The sequence below is a fragment of the Phlebotomus papatasi genome, chromosome 2, assembly GCF_024763615.1.
Source record: "Phlebotomus papatasi isolate M1 chromosome 2, Ppap_2.1, whole genome shotgun sequence".
NCBI lineage: Eukaryota > Metazoa > Arthropoda > Insecta > Diptera > Psychodidae > Phlebotomus > Phlebotomus papatasi.
The window spans coordinates 45,644,392-45,667,183 of NC_077223.1; the positions used below are offsets into that span (position 1 = coordinate 45,644,392).

At 31.9% G+C, this 22,792-nt stretch overlaps 1 protein-coding gene across 2 annotated transcripts in view; it reads left to right on the plus strand.

The window, feature by feature from the left end:
• The window catches only part of LOC129801281 (probable 3',5'-cyclic phosphodiesterase pde-5), a 43,513-nt gene that overhangs the window by 9,744 nt on the left and 10,977 nt on the right, over positions 1-22,792 (plus strand). The window contains exons 1-3 of one of the 2 annotated variants that reach the window (XM_055846173.1): positions 5,543-6,214; positions 17,588-17,801; positions 17,946-18,525. In XM_055846173.1, the coding sequence (XP_055702148.1) occupies positions 6,133-6,214; positions 17,588-17,801; positions 17,946-18,525 (876 nt within the window). In that variant the 5' untranslated portion in view covers positions 5,543-6,132. Of the gene's footprint in view, positions 1-5,542; positions 6,215-17,587; positions 17,802-17,945; positions 18,526-22,792 lie in introns of those variants that run through there. The other variant, XM_055846174.1, reaches the window with a different exon arrangement.

The window sequence follows — 22,792 nt, forward strand, 5'->3', positions numbered from 1 at the left end:
GGATTCCACCAGGAACGACATCTCCAGAAAACACTATTCCCTTGCATATTTAGAAGATTTTCTTCACAAATTCACTAAATACTATCCACTATCCCAAGGAACTTCACCAAACGTTTTTCTCACTTTTTCCAGCAGAAAATAACAAATTTTCGTGAAAAACAATCTTGAATCGTGATGGTTTCCGTCAAGAATTCTGTCAAGAATGACTTTGATGAATTTTATTCCAATGTGTAGCGGGTAATTTCTTTCAAAAATTCTTGATGGAAATTACCTTCAATTGGATATGATTTTTGAAGAAATTTGTCTACACATTAGACAAATTTTCTTCAAAAATCCATCTTTTTGTCAAGAATTCTCACCAATGTGTAGGCAATTTTCTTGAAGAACACTTCTTGAAGCTCATTTTTGATAGAAATTTCTTATAATGTGTAGACACCTTAATGCTATAAATTAATTTATATCAAATTTTGCGGGCCAAGTCTACCTTTTTATCAACAAATAGATCAAATTTTGAATATAAAATGATTCAAACACACAAATTACACATTTGGACTCTCACCAACGACAATTAATGTGAATCATATCAAAATTTTAATGTGCAAGTGTGATAACACAGTTACACTTTTTTATGAAGGTTTTTTTTGAAAATATTTAAAAATTTTGTATATTGAAAATTAAATAAATTGGAAAATCCGTTTTAAAAATAACTCAAAACAAAATTTATTATTTTCTACTATTCTTTGCCTTAGTTTTTAGCAAATAAAATTATTTTGAAATAGTTTCACTGGAGATGGATTTTGATCAAGGATTGAATCGGTAATTTAGAAATAGTTTAATACATCATTTTAAAACTGGTTTATTCCCTGATAAAATTAGTTGTTCAATGACTTTTTCAATGATTTAAAGACATTTGAAGATTTCAACTTCAGGGAAAAGCCATGGAAAATTTGAGAAATAGAGGATGAGGATAAACTCTGTTAAGTAATAAAAGATGTTCCAGAGTTTTCTGTGACTTTTCGAATGGGGGAATTTCCTTCTATATTTGTATAACAATAGCGCTTATTTTGTATTTTGGAATTGTAATTCTAAAATAACACAATATTGAAATTATTCAGTGATGCTGGAAGGAGGGATGTCTTGTCATCCTTCCATCATTTCAAATAAAAGTTTAAGCATTTTTTTCACTTTAATTCTAAAATCAAGGATAATTACAGAAAATAATCATACAGTTATCATTAAATCCTTTTGGTAGAACATTTTGAATTGAAAATTATTTTTAATTTTAGCCTATAAAAAGATTACCGCAAAATTTGTGCAAAATAGTGCACAAATATCATTTTAGGTTTTATTTAATTAATTAATTTTATTTAATTTAATTTTATAATAATTGTTTACATTTAGGGGGAGATTGGGCTACTTTGAGCTGTGGGACTACAATGTAGTACAACAATGTAGTGTAGTCACTACATTGTTGTACGATTTCTTCGCCGGAGGCAACCAAAACCCCGAAAGCCAAAATCTCTAGCGCCAAAATCCTGAAAGTCAAAATTCCGAATGTTGAAAATCCTGAAAAGGATGAAATTATATGTGTAGAATTATTTCCCAAGACAGAGAAAATTTCCACTTGTCTCCAGCACACGCGGGTGCAATCATGGGAGTATTATCTATGACACTTTTATAAGAATTCTGGATTTAGGCTTTCGGGATTTTGACCGGAATCCTTTTTTCGTATACTTCTAAATGAAATTCGGTTTTTCTAGAGGAATATTTCATATTTCTAAAGGAAACTTGATCTAATTTGGATAGACAAAACAATTGTGGATCTAAATAAAATATTTGTAAAGATCAGCTTTATTTAGAAATAAGCGAAAAAATCATATAACAATGTAGCCCCACAGTTCAAAGTAGCCCTACCTCCCCCTATAAGGTCATTACATTTGTATCACCACAATACATATTTTAGAAGGCTTTATTATTTAACCGATAAATTAAGATGATTAAGATATATTGGATATTTTGTAAATTATTGTGGGCGAACAATAAAATAAATGTTAAAACTCTCGTTTTACGATTGAATTGCCTCTGATTTGAATCTTTTTTAGGAAATCATAGGGTAAGTGTGCCAAATTCCGGCCAGCTTGCAATTTCGGCCACCTTTTTTGTTCCTCTAATTTCCATGAAATTTTAGATTTTACGTACTTTATAGATTATACAATGTAAAAGAATAACAAAAAATGTAGCTTCGACAAACCAGATGACGTGAAAAGGTATTGGAAGAATTTCTGAAGGGCAAGGAACTATGAGAATGAAGTTGGCCGAAATAGGGCACCAAAGCTATGTCTATATTTTTATTCATTTTATAATGTATTAAGAATGATTTTAGAGTAAATAAAGACGGTAAACTCTTTACAAGGTTCCAAGCAACACTCTTTAAGAAGAAAGAATAAAAAAAATCAATTTGAATTTAAAATATTACTTTTCAAACTTGAGACTTTGACGCTTGCATGCAACTATGCCGAAATTTGGCATACTTACCCTAAATGTTCTGGCATTACAAGTGTTCAAATTGCAACTAGTGAACTTCACTGAACTCAATTCTTACTGGATATGGGACTGATAAACACCAGTTCTTTGCTTAAGAAATAAAAATAGAGGAAGGTGCCCATGCTTCGTACGATCCCTATCCCTAGCTTCGTGATGACTAAATTTTTCCTAAGTTTCTCAATCAATGTGACTTGCACCCATATTTCAAAAACTAGGGTAAATTAAGCTAATTAAAAACCTGCTTCAAATGGAAATTTTTTGCTACTCCAAATGGAAACATCACTGCTTTCATAATAAATACAGTAGTAAAAATTACTATATTTATAAATTTTCTATACCACAGTTTCATTATTTAGTTAATTTTGCTCCAAATAAAGCGAAAATCCATTCGTATTCACAAATTTTAATTTGTTAATTTCTCAGAAAAACTAAAAGTGTACCTTTTCACCATCGAATTTTTCATCGATCGACCATGTTTTCCAATGAAAAACACAATGAGGTGACTGTTGTTTATTCGTTTTGTTCAACATTTATGTCATATTTTTGGCTAATTTTGGTTAAATTAAGTTCTAATCTTTATTGTTAACGGTTCGTGAAGTTTTCAAATGAAATAATTACCTATTTCGTGAACAAAAAGGCTTTTTCTGAAGTGTCTGCAAATGCTTCAATAGGAAACCCCGAAAATATAATTTTTTTTGGAGAGATTTTCTTATTGTTTTAGATGGGAAAGGAGAAAAAACCAGGAATAAGAACAAATCCTGCACTCAAGAGCAACTCAACAAGGTTTTGGAACCCTTTCGTCGCGGTTTCACTTACACTGTTTGTCTCCAATTAGAAACTTTCCCTTGTCTCCATTTGGATTAATTTGTTTCCAATAGAAGTATTTTGCACTTGTGTGTTTTTCTTGTATTTAAGAAGTTTGCAAATTATATTTAAAGTATTTTCACTAAACAGTAACATTCTAGAAGAGTCAAGGAGCAAATTTATGTAATTCTCTTCAGAAAAAATGTGAACTTAATGTGTTGAATCTTCTATCAAAGATAAAGCATCTGGAAATGGTTTTGAATTAGGACATTTACCCTAAGGGAAAGTAGCTAGTTTTTAAAATATATTGCGGAGTCACATTTATTCAAATACATAAGAAAAATTTAATTATTACGAAGCTTGGGATCATACGAAGCATTGGTACTTCCCCTATGTCTTTATTTCCCCTAATTATGATGTTGTGTACTTATTAGTAGTGTTCATTAATATCGTTAAATATGTATCCATAAAAAAACTGCTAGACGATAAATAAGGATTATTGAAGTCATGATACACGAATTCTCCTGGTTTTCAGGATTTTGGCTTTCGGGATTTTAGCTTTCGCGATTATGGCGTTTGAGAATTTAGCTTTTCGTGATTTTGGCTTTTCTGGATTTTGTGCTATTCGGGATTTTGTCCCAATCGAGATTTTGACTTTCGGGATTTTGGTTTTCGGAATTTTGACCCATACCCATTTCAGTCCCACAGTGTTTTCTAATTGGCTGATGCTTGGAATGTTTTCAATACCTAGCCAATCATAACTTTCAATAACATAAATGAATACTTTTTATGCCATAACCAGAGATTTTTTTGTGAATATGGACCAATTATCCCGTCATTGTTTTTCCTTTTGTTGTTTAATTCCATTAAAAAAAATATAATCCTAGACCTATCAGCGAAAATAAATTTTCAGTGCTGTGATGAATAAAAAGAAGTGTATAGTTATCGACAGGAATGACCCATGTCATTCATGATACCAATTCTCATTAATAAATTGCATACACCGAGAAAAATTTGGATGGTATTTTCTACAAATCGTGTCTTTAAATTCTACTATCTCAAAAGATAGTAGAAAATACCATCCTCCATAGAAACTTTCCTTTAGAATCTACCATCTTGGCATTTTAAAATTTACTATCCTATGGATAGTAAATTCTAATAGCCGGATGGTAAAATCTACTATCCTCATTTAGATTTTACCTTGACCTCTCTTAGATTCTAATATCCGGGAAGTAAATTTTACTGGCCGCATATTAGATGTTAAAATTTAACTGGAAGACAGTAAATTTTAACGGAGGATAGTAATTTCGATTGAAATTACTATCCAAGCCAGTAAAATTTGCCATCCTGCTGTTAGAATGTCATTTTGGAATATCGTGGGTGCCGATGCAACGGTTCCCGATATGCTTTGAATACATTATAGCAATTCGTGGCGCAGCTGGAAGATGCTGGACTGTCATCACAAAGGTCGCGTGTTCAAATCTCGGCGCAGTCGTCAATTTTCACGCACCAAAATGGCTTGAAATGCAGAGAATATCATCCAAGAAGGGCCCCAAGCCCTCAAACAATGACCAAAAATTAATGAAAATAAGGAAAAATAAATTTTTCCGACATTTTCATTCTAATATCCGGCTAGTAAAATTTACTATCCTGCCAGTAAAATGTACCATCCGGCTAGTAAAATCTAATATCCGGGGATATTAGAATTTACCATCCGGCTATTAGAATTTACTATCCATGCAATAGATTCTACAATTTTTGACAGTCCAATTTAATATCGCGTTTGCTGGGTGACTTTTTTACTATCCGGCCATTAGAATTTTGTATGGAGGATGGTAAATTTTACCAGCCACATTTTTCTCGGTGTATATATTCAATGTTATTGAGTCAATCTTGACCTGAAAAATAATTTAATTCTGATAAAGATGTTCCTGTTAATTCTCAATTTCAATCATACTTTTCGGCCATTTCTCTAAAACCAAAAAAAAAAATCCGATCTCATTATCTGCAACAAAGTTTACAAACACTCATTGTCTATCAACATGGGATTTTGCACGTCTCTGGCATGCATATAGCATCCGCAATAAGTTACAATTTGGCACTCCACGAGGCAAAATACACTCGAGAATTTTGCTGTTCATCCCTCAGTTCGGTTTAGCTTGGTGCGTCCGGAGGGGGAGTTGAGTGGGGTTTTGGAGCAACAGTCGGGACTCCCACAGAGTTTTCACTCGAGCGCCGTAGTCAGTATTAATCGTCTTGTGGCCGCAAACAGACAAGACCGCGCGCATTTCCCTCTTTTCTCAAAATCTCTTCGTATAGTTCGTCAGTTGGCAATCAATCTCCTTTGTGGTTTCATCTGCTCCGGAAGTCTCTGGTGCTCTGTTTGATCCGTATATCCCATGATTAGGATGTATGGCTTGGTATCCTTATACGACATTTGAGTCCCGATTAGGGGTGATTGTGTGTCAAGGAAGGCATTTTTATTGGACATCGTCATTGATTGGGATTTTATTTATCGTGAACGAGTGTGTCTCATTTTTGTGTGCTGTGACATCAATGGGCAATTGAAAAGCTATCAAATATTGTACGTTCGTGTGTGCTCTTTACAACCCAAAAAACGCGATTTGATTGCTTGGAAAATATTCCGACATACCTGCAGTTGTCGTGACTGGAAGCATTTCTCTCTATCCCCCTCCTGTAAGAACACTCTCGCAGGATTTTCCATATTTTTGGTGCCAGTGTTGATTTTCTTGGCGATGGGGGAGGATATCACACATTATTCAAATGGATGTAACGGCAATGTGGAGCACCTTAACTGAGCGAGTGATAAATTTGTGGAAAAATCGAGCACCATGCAATATGGCCAGTGAGTTCCTCAATTTTTTTTCCCATTCCGTTCTCTTCCCCAAAAGAAATTTCCTATATTATTAAATATATCGTAATTGGCATGCAAAGAACACTTTTCATCATCACTTTTCGACACTTTCCTCTGGGTGTTTCTGTTTGTTATCAGTGAAGGCAGTTTGGCTAAACAACACTCTCTTCGAGAAAGATGAAAATTTCCACATAAATATTTAGTCTTCCCCCTTTTTCTTGCCACTTTGAGGCCAAATGCTAATTATTTCTTCACTTGATCAACTTCAACGGTTTGTTCATTAACCCAGTTTTAATTTCAGTCACTTTTGCTCTTCTGTTTATTTGTGCAAAAATTGTGAAAATTTCAATTTTAATTCTCATAATGTTTCTTGTGCAAATTGTTTGATTACACTTTTGTAGACTTGTGGTGCTTTAAACAAACTTCACTTTAACTTTCAAATAAAATGTTTCTGAGACTGATTTGAATATACATAATATCTAAAAAACTTCAATATCTATTCATCAAACATTTTAATATAATATGAATATTTATAAAATATTCATATTTTTCTCTTTCAAACTTCCCCTTTTGGTGAAATATTCCGCATTTTTACAAAAATATTGTCCACAAATTTCCTGTTTATGGGAAATCTTTAGAGATATTTCTTAAAAAAAGAAAAAAAAAACTTTCCCACCATGAGTTGTAGAATATATTAAAGTCTGAGCGATAAAATTATACCACGTATGTATGTGATAAGATTCTTTTGTACACTTTTCTTTCAAGTGACGTCTTTTTACGTAAAAGAATTGTAACGTTTAGAGATTGTTTTGCATATGGTATGGAAAACAACGTTTTATTGGTTTTTGCTATCAGTAAAAACTTTTTTCTTAAGGAAAAACACACGTTGAATCTATGGTGAAAGACAATAATGCGCTTCTAAAGAAAAGCCACCGGGAATTACTACATTATGATTAAATTTATCTCTTACAAATAAAATACTGATGAAGAATTATTTAATTTGTGACAAATATTACCAATGAAGTTTCAAATAGTCAGAACCCAAAATTTTGTATGAATTAAAATTATCTCGACTTCAAGAGTTTCCGATACATTTTGTTCAAACTATAAACTATATTTTTCATGATATCTTTTAGTGATATCAAATCAAACATAGCATTTCCTATTCTGGTTTCAATAACAATTCTTATACGATCTTATTTTTAACTTATCTGAAAAGTCCATTGAATTTTCTTTAATGTTTTTTTTCTAAAAAGATAAAGAGTAGATCTCAACTTTTTAGAGTGTGCTATTGGACGCTTAAGTCACAAATAGACTCAGGCTGATACTCGAAAACACTTAGCCATTAAAATTTGGCAGTAAAGAATTAGGCAGGGGCCCATCAAGCCTAATAAAAAGTGAAGAAATTTTTCACTTTTACTTATAAAAATTTTTCAGATATTGCATCGCGACTTAAACAAATATCCTTGTAGTTCTTGAATTATTTCGACGATCATGAAATATGTATTTTTAGATAGCTCTTGATGCACAATTTTGAAATATATCAGACCGATAAGTCAATTCTCTTTAGGAATAAACTTGCCAATAATCTTCAGTGTCTATAGAAAAATGAAATGACGAGAGGCCCCTGGAATTAGGCAAAGGAATTTTATGCAAATGACCTCTAATCGATGATACTAAGTCCTCAATGATTGACAGTTTAGAATCAATTTTACTGCCAAATTTGACGAGCTAAATATTCTTGAGGATCAGCCTGAGTCTATTTGGGCCTTTAGATTCTTAAAGGGGTTATGCCCTAGACACACTTACGACTGGGCACTTAATGGGTCAAGTAGTAGAGCACTCGCTCTATGATGCAAGTGTCCCGGGTTCGAAGTCTCTTTAGGTCACCAGGAATTTTTCTGGCGTTAAAGGTGTTCGGATTTAATCCAGTGAACTTCACTGCACTTGATTCCACGGGGCATGGGGTCTGACAATCCTGGGGGGGAAACCTAGTTCCTCTATGTAACGTTGTGCCACTATTATTATTATTACACTTACGACTTAAGTCGAAAGACGGCTTAATGTAATTATAATCAAAATAATGATTAGATTACTTTTACATCAGTTTCTGACTAGTTAGTGGGAAACTGATGGAAAATTAGTCAAATCATTATTTTGATTTATTACGTTAAGACGTCTCTTGGCTTAAGTCGTAAATGTGTCTAGGGCATTAAATTATCTCATTTTTTTCAGCATGATAAATTCTTATTAATTAAAGCTCTTAAACTTACAAAAAATATTTATTTAAGCTGCATTTTCTGAAATATTCTGTTATATTTCATTTTAAGTATTTTTAAAAATCAGCGGTTGAAATCTGATATATACTGAGAACTTAAAAAGGCTTACTTTTCGGAGGAGAAGATTACTCAGGCTCATCTGAAGTCGAAAAAACAAAATATTTCCTGTTAACTGATAAGTTAAACTTATACTTAAACTTTGAAAAAAAAATGAAATGTAAATTTTAGAAAATATAGTTTAAATGTTGTACTTTTACATGTTTTAAAAGCTTGAATTAATTCAACGGAACTGGTAAAATTCAATCCAGAATTTAATGTAAAATATTTCATTCTGAAAAATGGGAAAAATCAAAGACTTGATATCGGTATCTTATTCCTTTGTCAGCTCTTTCAAGTAGAAGACAAAGATAAAGTAGCTATAGCCAAATTTGATAGAGAACTGCGCCAGACCGATTATATTATGCAGAAAATATTAAAATACAAATTTATTACCTCTTTTATTAGCAAATTTCGTCAGAAATCTAGTTGAGTGAGATTTGTATGGAAGCTTTCAATAGTAAGTGGTATGGGTAAGGAGGATTGTCCAGGAATCCACGGCAATAAATCCTTGGAACACATTATTTCCACGAGGTTTGCCGAATTTTATTGGTCGTTATAATGAAGGCGCAATGTATATAATCCATCGATTTAAACTTATATCATTTATATATACATATATTTCGACTCATCATACCCCAAGGAATTATATTTTGACAAAATTATAGAATTCTAAAATTTTGAGAAAAAATACGGTACGCTTTCCTTTCGAATACTTTTTACTGGCCCTACTGGCTTAAATACCAAAGGGTAAGAGATATAAATTTCTGATTTTGAGTAGTCATAAAGTCATACTCGATATTTTCAAAAAAAAAGTTTTTTTCTTTTCCTTGTGTTCTTTTCCACCCCCATTAAGATTATGTTTTTTGGTTTTAGAAATCTATTTCAATATTTTTTTTTCATTTTATGCTATGTTTTGACGGTAATCTTAGAATTTAAGCGATCATATTTTTCTATGACCAGCAGGATCAGAACTATTAGCTATTTAGAATTTGTAGAGATCATAGTTAAAGTACACTAATAGGATTTATTTCTCAATCGATTTGTATTTATTTGTAAGATCTTGGAATTCTAAAAACATCTGTATCGGTAATTGATCTTCTATTTTCAATTAATGAAAACATTATTTATTACCAAATATCCGACAAGCGTATATTTGTATTATTTATAATTAATTTATGAACTCTTTAAAGTTTGTGGTTTTACAAATAGGGTAAAATTTATTGGATTTCCAAACTACTCGAAATTCTGGACAAATCAATTTAAAGTTCTGATAAATAAAAAAATATAGGGAAGACTGGGGCAACACTTGTCAAAAAGCATATTTAATTCTTTCATGAGCTTTGAGAAATTTTAAACGTTTTATAATGAGCATATTCTTATAGAAAATTTACTGCTCTACATCAATGCAGAAGACTATTTCCCTCTATCTCGAAAGAAATGTGATTTGCGAATCATTTTCTAAAAGTCGTTTTTGTGGAGATTCTCAAAATTGCTGGGACAAATTTTGTCAGTCTTCGGATAATTTGTGACGTTTTACTCTCGTAAACGTTAAAAATATCAAATAGACATATTTTTATAGGAAATTTATTCCTCTACAACTTTTTCGAAGATAATTTATTAGAGAAATGTGCTTAAATATTCCAAAAATAGTGCTCAAAATTTCATTATTTTTTATTTCACATAGTCCTTCCTCGAATCCCTTGAAACTTTGTAAGTTTAAGAAGGTTCATGAAGGATATCTATAATAAAAATTTCAAGCCTCAGTCTCTAGAAAATAGTGAATATTGAAGTTTATGTTTTGACAAATTTTGCCCCAGTCTCCCCTACATCTAACAAAGTAATCTTTAGAATTGCATAATTACTAAATTATTAGTAAATTATCAAAGTTAGAATTTCAAAATTTAAACCTAGGGTACAATAGGTCACTGGGCACTCAATGGGTCAAGTGGTAGAGCACTCGCTCTATGACGCAAGTGTCCCGGGTTCGAATCCCCTTAGAAGCAAATCTAATCCCGAACTTTGAGATTTTCTGTTTATTTCAGATGGACAAAAAGTAGTACTCGAGAGTGTACTTCTTGTACTTCTTCAGGATTTTTTTTCTTCTTGTTCACGTGAAACAGAATGGAAATCTCAGAGCTAAAGATTAGATTAGATTCACAATTATCTAATTGTATTAAACTTAACGAGAAAAATGTGTGTAGTGCTTAAATTTCTGATTTCGAGCATTTTGCGAATTTTTCATTGCCTTTGTTTCATCCCTCAAATAAACACGGAAAAGTTTGAAATTTGTTATGGAAATACGAATATAATCGTAAAATGAAACATTTTTTTCCTTTTCCCCAAACTACATTTACTATGTAGAGATCAGACTGATTAATCTATTTTATACTAATTAAAGTGAAGTTAAAACTGTGCTGAAATTATCCGAATATCCTTTTCACAAATTTGTCGCAGAACATTTTAAATAAATTAGTTTGTGAAAAGTTCATTAAACTAATTAGGAATTTATGATTTAACAACCGATCCTGGGCGGGGGAAGGTGCAGGGATTTCAGTCAGGTGAATATAATTTAGACTTATTTGCTAAATATAAATCTGTATTCAAGTACTGCTAGTTTGTCTTGAGTATTTGAAAATATACAGTGCATTTACCACCTCAAAATTTCATATACATGTATACCCGAAAGAGCCCCACCCTCCTCTATATATATTTATTTCATTTTCTTGTTATTATTGTATGTATTTCCAATTAGAACTTTAAAGCGAAAGAATTACACTTAAAAACTAAACTTTTATTTTCAGAATACATTATAAATAGTGCTTTACCTTTTATTACTAATTAGGACAATGCACTAGAAATATTTTTAGTATTTCTAGTGCATTGCCTAGTATTTTAGGATGTTCATATTTTGGAATTTGTTTGGAATTGAAAAAAGAAAAAAAAATGTATTAAGTGATTAAGTGAACTGATTTTAATTTTTTTTATCAATTCATTAAAAAAAGAACATCATTTACTTATACAGTGTTACTATCTGAGAAAAGAATTTGCCACCCAGAATTCAAATCATGAATGAAAATTAAGGAAAATATGATGAAAATCGACACGATGTCAAACTTTTCCCGGGAGCAATTCATGCTATCAATAGTTTAATTCCAGCACACCTTTTGGATCAGGAAAATTTCATGAAGTCGAAATTCGAATCCCTTTCTTTCTCATATGCTTTTCATATCTCTATCTCAATTTTTGCACTCTTGTTCTTCTATTATGGTCTCTATACACTAAAGAAATTTATGTCCATATTTTTTTTTTATATATTTCTCAAATATTGCTTGGTTGCGGTTGCCGCCGACTTACCACGACCGATCTCATCGTGTAAACGGCAGAAACCCTGAATCACAGATCGTTTAAGCCAAAAATTTATAATATTTTTACAATTTATGTTTACAATTACAAGTTAAATTGCTGATGAATGGCTGTTGTTGCGAGAGGACGGGGCAACAGAAGCAAGTATAATGAGGGATGATGAGTATCAGCTTGGCCAGAAAAAGGCACGTGTCGCTGACACTAGGAATTCGTCAAGGTGGAAGAAAGATACTGAAGAAAATTCCCTATATGCTTGTGTAGGAAAACTCTTCAATATGGACATAAATTTCTCTACACATTAAACATCACAACAAATTCAATTTAGCTCAATGAGCTCAATGGAATTTGGAGTGTGAAAGAATGAGAAAGCTATATGCAAAACGTGTGAGAATTATATCAATTTTGATTTAATGAAATTTTCCTGATCTAAAATGTGTGCCAGAGCCATTTAAAAAAATTATCTAAAATCGTCAAATTTGCATTTATTATAATGATTATAGTACCTAGTGAGCTAAATTTGAGCTAAATTGAGCTAAAAAATGAGTTAAATTGAGTTAAATAAAATGTTAAAATTGAAACCTTAAAAAGTACATAATTTTAATTCCAAGTGATAAATCTTAAAATCCTTTAACGACGAGACAAAATTAGTAAAAAGCCTTACATCTAACCTTAGAAAATCCATCAGAATCTGATTTGGTGTATTTTTGACCTCTATGAGCGATAGGGACAAAAATAGCCAAAAAATTTAAGTAAATTTTCTGACAATACCAATGACAGATAATTTTCACTCTGAATAAAAATTCGTCATTTTTACCTTAAAAATTTACTATAATTGCAAATAGTTGGAGACTTGCAAAAAATATTCTAGATTCTTTCAACCTTGTACTTTGCAATTACGTACTAACATAATAAAAAAATAACTTTAGGTAGTCAAGAAAAATTATTTTCTTTATGGGACACCGGTGTTCCAATCGTCCTTAAAGGGTTAAAAGAGTATATTTTTCATTGATTACTCTCGAAGTGTTTAAGATAAATGCAATTCTCAAGACAACAAGAACTTTTAATTTATTATTTTATTTTAGTATTTGACAAGCAATAATCTGAAAAAAATATAATGCTTTTAATGTTTCACAGTTAAACAGTGCCGCCTGTTAAAATTGCATTTTATTGTTTCAAAGATCATTATCTTTTTGTGGGTGCCTCTGTAGATGATCGCGTACAATGAGCGGGAGATCGTGCAAAATGTGCATCTCTGCGGGCAAATTTCTGGCCTCATGCCCAATCGGACAAGTGGCAGCGCGACTGAGCAAAAGTATAATAATAAGTTCAAGGTTGCAGTGTTAGGAAATCCATTAACAATGTGTCTCTCCTCATCAATTGCAGCAACAATTAAAAGAGAGAAAATGTGTGTGACGAGGGATTGGGAGAGACGACGATGGAATTTCGATTTCCCATCGAGTGTGTGCCATAATAACTCAACTTTGGAATATTAATAGACTTTCATCATTTTTTTTTTGTACTCTATGGCACTTCATCTTTTTCCCATTCTTTTGCAGTCTCTCTATAATTTATTTTTTTGCAATATTTTTTTCCTTTTTAAAATATAATGAAAAATAACACAAGAGAGGGCCAGATTCTCTGTCATTAATTTTGATTGTGAGAAAAGATGCTTGGACTTGGAAAGGAGAGTCAGCAACACGATAACGTGCAAAATGATTGGGAAAATAAACACAAGATCGCTAATTTCTATTTCAAGTGGAACACACTCTCTGTACAATTTTGGGCAAAGTGTTGGGATGGGATTTCTTCCATAACAGCTACAATAATAATAATAATTTGGCGCAACGATGACGCACTTTCGATGCTTCATGCTTCAATGAAATTCATTGAGACTCATCAAATTGCCGAAAGATTTTCTTCTTTGGGGTAAAATAATCCATCAATTGCGAGGGGATGAAACACTCGATATGGAAAACATCATACACGTCTTACAAGATAGACCTTTTAATTTGAATTTATCCTGTAGTGGCATACATAAAAGCACTTATGCTTTTTTGTAAGAAAACTCTCCTTGGGAAATTTCCTTCGTTACATTGCTCCTTTATACTTTTTCATTTAAATTAATTCTTGGAAATAACGTATTTGTATATACAGCCATGAAAAGTCTTTTACTTCGCATAACTTAACAATATCCCACATTTACTTCTTATATTATTGCATTCTTTGCGTTCCCTTAAAGAATTTTTTCTTCTTTCAAAAGAGATGTAATAACCTCGAGATTACTTTCTAAATTAAATAATCACAAACGATCAACAAGTCTCTTCACCATGCATGAAACTGATGGTTCTACTGGGGTAGTACGGGTAGTGCCATACACAGTAGCGGGCAAAATAATACAATCAACCCTGCAAAATATTTTTTTTTCACATTTATAATGACTTTTTCCAATTTATTTAAATAATGTTAGGGTAAATGTCCTAATTCAAAACCATTTCTAGACGCTTCAACTTTGACAGAAGATTCAACACAATAAGTACATATTTTTTCTGAAGAGAATTACATGAATTTACTCCTTGACTCTTCTACAATGTTACTGTTTAGTGAAAATTTTTTAAATATAATTTGAAAACTTCTTAAATACAAGAAAAACACACAAGTGCAAAATGCTTCTATTGGAAACAAATTAATCCAAATGAAGACAAGGGAAAGTTTCTAATTGGAGAGAAACAGTGTAAGTGAAACCGCGACAAAAGGCTTCCAAAACCTTGTTGAGTTGCTCCTGAGTGCAGGATTTTCTCCTTTCCCATCTAAAACAATAGGAAAATCTCTCAAAAAAAAAAAAAACCTATTTCCAGGGTTTCCTATTGAAGCATTTGCAGACACTTCAGAAAAACCCTTTTTGTTCACGAGATAGGTAATTATTGCATTTGAAAACTTCACGTACCATTAACAATAAATATTAGCACTTAATTTAACTAAAATTAGCCAGAAATATGACATAAATGTTAAACAAAACGAATAAACAACAGTCACCTTATTGTGTTTTTCATTGGAAAACATGGTCGATCGATGAAAAATTCGATGGTGAAAAGGTACACTTTTAATTTTTCTGAGAAATTAACAAATAAAAATTTGTGAATATGAATGGATTTTTGCTTTATTTGGAGCAAAATTAACAAAATAATGGAACTGTGGTATAGAAAATTATATTAATAATAATTTAGTACTGTATTTATCATGAAAACAATGACGTTTCCATTTGGAGTAGCGAAAAGTTTCCATTTGGAGCTGGTTTTGAATTAGCTTGATTTATGCTAGTGTTAGAAATGTTAGAACACTTTCCGTTAAATAAATGATGCTTCGGTCGCTGCCTCTCTCTGTTAACGCAGAATACGTTTAAATGTGTTGTTCAGACAATAAAAGAGGACCACTTTGCACTTATGGCAAGAAAAATCAAATTTATTTCAAATATTTAAAAAAAACTAAAATTCTAAAATAATTAATGTTGTCCAAGTGACGCATGCATGTTTTCTATTAAATATTCTATGTTAGGGCTCAAGTAAACTAATTCTGATTCTTGAGGATATCCTGTAAAATTTGGCCGTAAAGATTTATCCTGTGATACACTGATGCTTTAGGATAATCAATTAAAGGTTTTTAGCTTCAATTTCCTTTACCTAACCCTTTACAGGGCCAAAGTTTACAGGCCAAAATATTTTCGAGGATCACCTTGGGTCTAATAAGGCCCTTAGAGTTTGGAGCCTTCGGAAGCTAGAAATTTTCATCAAGATCATTAACCCTCTAACGGGTAAGACCGCCTCCAGGCGGTCTTCACAAAAATCACATTTACAGCGACAATAAAGATTTTATTCATTTAAAAGTGCTATAGTGTCCTCGATAATAGTCTAATAAACATCTCTTGAAAGTTTGAACTCATTTTGACTCTTCGTTTTGTTGCTATTCCCAGTTTTGTGTGACAGGTCAGAGAAAAAGCAACAAAAAATATTTGTGCAAAAAAACTCATTTCCAATTTCCATAAAAATACCGATTTAAAGTTATCTGACTATAATAAATTTTTTTTTTACTGAAAGATATGTCATTTTTCTTTGTATATTTTATTTAAAAAAATTGAAAAAAAACTAAAAATGTGAATTTTAGAAGCAAAAATAGTTTCAAAAAATTTTTATATTTTCTCACCTAGTGCCTAAAATAAAAGAGATAGTGAAGAATGGATGGTTTTTTCGACTTTATTTAATCATAATTATCCTAGAAAACATTGTTTTTGAACTTTTTTTTCGCATATTAAAGAAAACACCGTTAGAGGGTTAAGTTTATTTTGCATTATTTTACACTGTGGCCATAAGTCATTCCATGAGCGGCCATAAGTTCGTAAAAGTGGCCACAAATTATGGATTTTACATTGTTGGAAAAAACATACTTTTTCTGGGGCTTAACTCTTTCGTCTCTTTTGGGACTGTAGTACCCAAAGAAGCATATGAATATTCTATGAAAAACAATGTTTTTTAATTATTCAGAACTGATAAAAATCCGATTCTTGTGGATGATTACAAACTATAAGGATGTCCAAATGTAAGATATTTTTTGTAGGACCTCAAGTATTTCCTGAGCTTAGATATTTTTGATTAAAAAATTGTGAAATTGGCTTGCAGCATATGCTGCGGTCCGGAAAGAGTTAAAGGAAATTTCTACTAAATTACTTGGACATATCGAAAGGAGGTACTTTAAAGAAACTACAGTTAAATTTTTATCTTAATTGGTCAAAAATAAAAGAAGCAGTGAGCAAATATATCCTTAATGTGGCCATAAGTAATGCCGCTACCCTAGGGTCGAAGGAACACCTATTGGCAGTTTAAGAGTTCGTGTCAGCACCTGTTGGAATCCTAATCTGTACCATTTAGGATTTGAAATTTTATCATCTACCCTCATGCCGGCTTTAGACTGGAGGTTTAGCCCAATTCCCGAAGGTCTTAAAAATCTAAATAACAAACAATTTTATTGATTTTTCAAAATCTAATGGAACATTTGCTATTAATATCCAATCCTAAACAACAATTTCCTAAAATATCGTGCTTGATAAGGAATTAGAGGACTTAAGTCAAATGACTAATCCTTAGGTCTGAAGCCCGTATTATAGTAAAATCTAGATTAACGAATAATGTCATTTTGCTTGTATTTTATTTATAACATTAAATGAATATCAATATCTTAACGAAATTGTCAATAGGTTTCCCCTGCCAAACAGGTATTCCTTCGACCTTATTAATTAGAAAATTTACGAGAAAAGAGTTTTACACATAAGTCCAAAGAGTTTTTAAAATAGATTACAATCGTTTTAAGCAATATTTTGATAAAAATAGTCAGCACATAGAAATTTAATTAGTAATTCTACTTCCACACCTTTCGAATTTAGTGAAATTCAATCTGTTTTTCTCCTTAAGAATGTTAGTCACATTGAAAGCAGTAATTTTAAGAAAAAAATGTTTGGAATTCTTGCATTTAAAAAAAAAAAGACTTTAGAGAGATAGAAATGGGTTATAACGAAAAACTTTAAAGTTTCTCTGAATAATCAAAATATACTACCATTACGCATTTTCTCATTCAGGAAATACCAAAGTAAATGGAGTTTCACCATCAGGAACAGATGATCCGATGCAGGAGCAAGTCCTTAATTATCTCAGAAATCATCCAGATTTTTTGGAACACTATGTCATGGAAGAGGTGGAAATTGAGCAGCTGGAGCGATGGATGATTCGTCGAATTCAGCGCTCAAAGAAACAACCACAGCAACAACAAGCCCGCAAAACCAGTCTCTCCCGGTAAGATTATCCCAATATTTTTGCAATTTTGTATGGTGTTATTCTTGGCCGACAGAATTAGTCATGCTCTCATTGGAAATATTCCAAAGAATATTTACGATTTGTCAGAGAAAATTTTCTGATTTTCCGCCTCAATACTTGCAGATGGCGATTTTGTGTGCATGCCGATAAAAGGCAGATGCTTCAAGACCTAACACATTCACTCCAGCTTCGCCCTACGCGATCCCATGTTTTGTGGGAGTTGGGTTCTTGCATTTCAAGTGCCGTAGGCGCTGATGGTTTCAGACTGTATCTCGCGGACCCAGGAAGTCCAGATGTACTTAGCCTGTATCTCGGCCATGAAACTCTGGCTGAGGACGGAGAACCACAACTGCACAAAGTTAAATCTGGCCTCACAGTACCCACCTACGTGGCTAGGACCCGGGAACCCGTGCGTCTTTCACGTGGGGACATAGATGCTAGATTTCCCGAAGGAATTACCAACAAAGACACCGCACACATTCTCTGCCAGGCTGTGGTACAGCCAGATGGGCAGCTTGTAGCTGTTTTAGAGCTTTGGCGGCGTGAACATGGGGCACCATTCCATGAGGAGGATGAGGAGATTGCTTATAGTTATTTGGTTTGGGGAGCTATCGCCATTCACTACGCCCATCTATTCTTAAATATGAACAAACAGCGGAGGCTCAATGACTTCCTCCTTGCCGTTGTCAAATCCATCTTTCAGGTAACTCATTTTATCATTTGCAGAAAAGATTATTCATCAAACTTTGGCAGTTATTTTACTACTAAATTATTTATAAAATTGTAAAACCTATTTATAAATCTTTGAGAATTTGTTGGAAAATGGCCATAAATTATTCAATTTCTTGGAAACATCTTACAGACACGCGTCAAAATTACGGATGCAGAGTTAATTGGACAAGTAAAATTTCTGAATAAATAAAATAAACCCTGATAATCTTAAGAGCATATACACTGAGAAAAAAAGAAGCTGCGATTAAGTTTTTTACGTCATTACTTTAACACTTTTTGGGTGTAAAAATATATCAACATTTTTTAATGGTAATTTTACATCTTTTAAGGGTAAAATCAACATGAAAGAAGGGTAACTTTAACCCATAATACACCTAAAAAGGGTAATATTTACATCATTTTCGGATCAATACTGCAGGGTAAAATTAACATTTCCGGAATGTTATTTTAACTTTTTCGGATTCCTCTCAGTGTAGTTAGGAGTTTCAGATTAGGGTGAATATCCCTTCAATTAGGGCCTTGACAGACCTGAGCATTAGCCGAGCGACGGCTTAGCGTAATTATGTATTATTAAAATAATCAATTAAAATATTGGCCGAACTACATTTCCATCATTTTTCACTAAGTCGTCTCTCGGCTTAAGTCGTAAGTGTGTCTAGGGCATTACGCACTGAGAGAAATCCGAAAAAGTTAAAATAATGTTCCGGAAATGTTAATTTTACCCTGCAGTGTTGATCCAAAATAGGTGTAATTACACGGTGCGACAAAATTTACCTTTTTGTGGGTGTCTTTGACGAGAGTGCCAAAACTTGTTAGAGGGTCATTTAAGGACCTCAAATCTGCAATCCGTTTGTCCGGGTCACCTCTAGATTTTTTTTAAAAAGCATTTTTAGTTTTTTGATGTTTTATAAAATTCAAAAATTCATATCTCCGGTTCTAATTATCCGGTGGTAGTCACATAAAGATAAACTGACGCGTAATTTCATCCTCTATAACTCTTGTGAACATATCAAGCATCTACGATGAAAATGAAGTATATTTTTTAAAGATTTTTTGAAAAAGGGCACCTAAAATGGTGCATTTTTCTGTGTTTTTTCCATCTTCTAGTAATTTTCCCACTTTAATAGAGAATTTTATATGTCAAATAACTATGCCTAAAAGTTAGAGAATTTAATATTCTTTCATATCTTTTTGGTTTAAATTTTCTATCCTAATTCGTTTATTCACAATAATTTATTGAAAATAAAATGCATTATTATAAAAATAAAATCTCTTATTATACATAATTATTTGGTATCTTTGTCTAACCTACTGAAGAGCATTCTCTTTTGCACTCTCACTTACACATTTCATATAAAAAGAGGCGAAATGAAAAAAAGAGACGTATATAAAAATAAAGAGAGAAGAATAGTTTTTGGCACTCATAACAGCTATTCTTCTCTCTCTATTTCTATATACGTCTCTTTTTTTCACTGCACCTCTTTTTATATGAAATGTACAAGTGAGAGTGCAAAAGAGAATGCTCTTCAGTAGGTTAGACAAAGATACCAAATAATTATATATAATAAGAGATTTTATTTTTATAATAATGCATTTTATTTTCAATAAATTATTGTGAATAAACGAATTAGGATAGAAAATTTAAACCAAAAAGATATGAAAGAATATTACATTCTCTAACTTTTAGGCATAGTTATTTGACATATAAAATGCTCTATTAAAGTGGGAAAATTACTAGAAGATGGAAAAAACACAGAAAAATGCACCATTTTAGGTGCCCTTTTTCAAAAAATCTTTAAAAAATATAATTCATTTTCATTGTAGATTCTTGATATGTTAACAAGAGTTATAGAGGATGAAATTACGCGTCAGTTTAGCTTTATGTGACTACCACCGGATAATTAGAACCGGAGATATGAATTTTTGAATTTTATAAAACATCAAAAAACTAAAAATGCTTTTTAAAAAAAGTCTAGAGGTGACCCGGACAAACGGATTGCAGATTTGAGGTCCTTAAATGACCCTCTAACAAGTTTTGGCACTCTCGTCAAAGACACCCACAACGTGTCGCACAGTGTTATTACCCTTTTTAGGTTATTAGGGGTTAAAGGTACCCTTTTTCATGTTAATTTTACCCTTAATAAGGTGTAAAATTAACATTAAAAAATGTTGATGTATTTTTACACCTAAAGTGTTAAATTTCTGAGGAAAAAATGTTAATCGCACCCTCTTTTTTTTCTCAGTGGAGGTAAATCTTTAAGCGGATAATTTTTAATCAGTATTTTTAAAACCGTTAAAAATTTTTAATTTTAAAATGTCAAGCCCTTGATGTAAAATATTACATAGGGGAAGGCTTTCAGGCTTTGTATATACTCTGGCTTCAAACACTCCACATTTCCCCATACACCTGTAATTAATCTAGTCTAAGGCAATATTTTAATTGTTAATCTTGAGTCACACATTTCCTGAGAAAAAAAATTGGTCAGATTCATTAAAGGAATATGGGAAAAATATGAAATGTTCGAAGCCAGAGTATGTGCGAAGCCTGAAAGCCTTCCCCTATTATTTTACAATAAAGAAGTTGTAATTGAAATGACAAAGTCCTTTTACTTCAATTTTAAAGCTAGTCAGGCGAACATTTTAAACCGTTAAATGAAGAAAATTTCGAGGCTAAATTGGAGTAGATAAACAGTCCCTTTATTTCAAAATCGTAAATATTCAATTTTGACACTAAAGTAGCGGCATTACTTGTGGCCTTTGTCTTTACTTATGGCCTCTTCGCAAAAAACATTACAATGTCATAAAATGATTTCGAAAAACCCCAAAATTAAAAAAATATATATATATATTTGATTTCTTACGATAACACATCACAATTTTTTTGGTTTTTGGCGTTTTTGGAATCATTTTCTGACAAAAATTGTGATGAGGCCATAAGTAAAGACAGACCACAAGTAATGCCACCCCACCCTATATATTTAACTTAGATCAAGCGGATCAAGCTTTAATATTACGCCAAAATCGAGAACTATATCTTATCCCAAGTCTTTTGATCGAACACAGAGAAATCCAAAAAAGTTAAAATAACATTCCGGAAATGTTAATTTTACCCTGTATTATTTATTCGAAATCGGTGTAAATATTGTGCTTTTTAGGTGTATTATGGGTTAAAGTTACCCTTTTTCATGTTAATTTTACACTTAAAAAGGTGTAAAACTAACATTAAAAAATGTTGATATATTTTTACACCTGAAAGGTGTTAAAGTTACGAGGAAAAAAGTTAACCGCACCTTCCTTTTTTGTTTCTCAGTGAAAAGGATCTAGATTAGTGATTAGTTATTGTTCAAATAGCATCAAAAGGTCTTGTTTTTCAATATTTCTATATTTCGAAAATTAGTTTTCGATTTTATTGCCCTAAGTGACGGTTGTTCTAAATATTTTTACAAGTTGTAGAATTTTTTATAAAGCATCTCTCAAAGGTCTAATCTAATGGCCTAGAGAGGCCTAACACACTAGAGAAATTTATGTTCATATCTCACAGTATTTCCTATACAAGCTTACGGAGAGCGTGCTACCTTCAGACGACTTAAGGTTCGAACAACTCATTTTTTCAAAATGTCTTAATTAATTTCGCCCATTATATTATTATATTTTAATACACAGAAAAAAATATTTTGTAAAATTGTTTGTAAATGTTTGTGAAATCCTATGGAGGACTTACGAAGTGCTCGTGAAACATTTAACCCACAAACAAGTTCGTAAAATTTTGTACTTTTTTCACAAAAATTGTTCGTAAAATGATCATTTGACAAACATTTTTTGTACTTTTAAAAACATTTGTTCATAAATGTTCGTAAAGACACAAAAAAATGTTCGTAAAATTTTGTCATTTGTTCGTACATTTTTGCCAGACAAACGAAAATTTACGAACAAATACGAACGAAAGACAAAATTTTACGAACATTTTTTTGTGTGTTTACGAACATTTACGAACAAATGTTTGTAAAAGTACAAAAGATGTTCGTCAAATGATCATTTTACAAACAATGTTTGTGAAAAAAGTACAAAATTTTACGAACCTGTTTGTGGGTTATACGATTCACGAGCATTTGGTAAGTCTGCCATAGGATTTCACAAACATTTACGAACAATTTTACAAAATATTTTTTTTTCTGTGTAGCTAGTCCAATGCCTAAAATTTCCAGAAAAGAGGAATGAGTCAAATTCATTAAAAACAT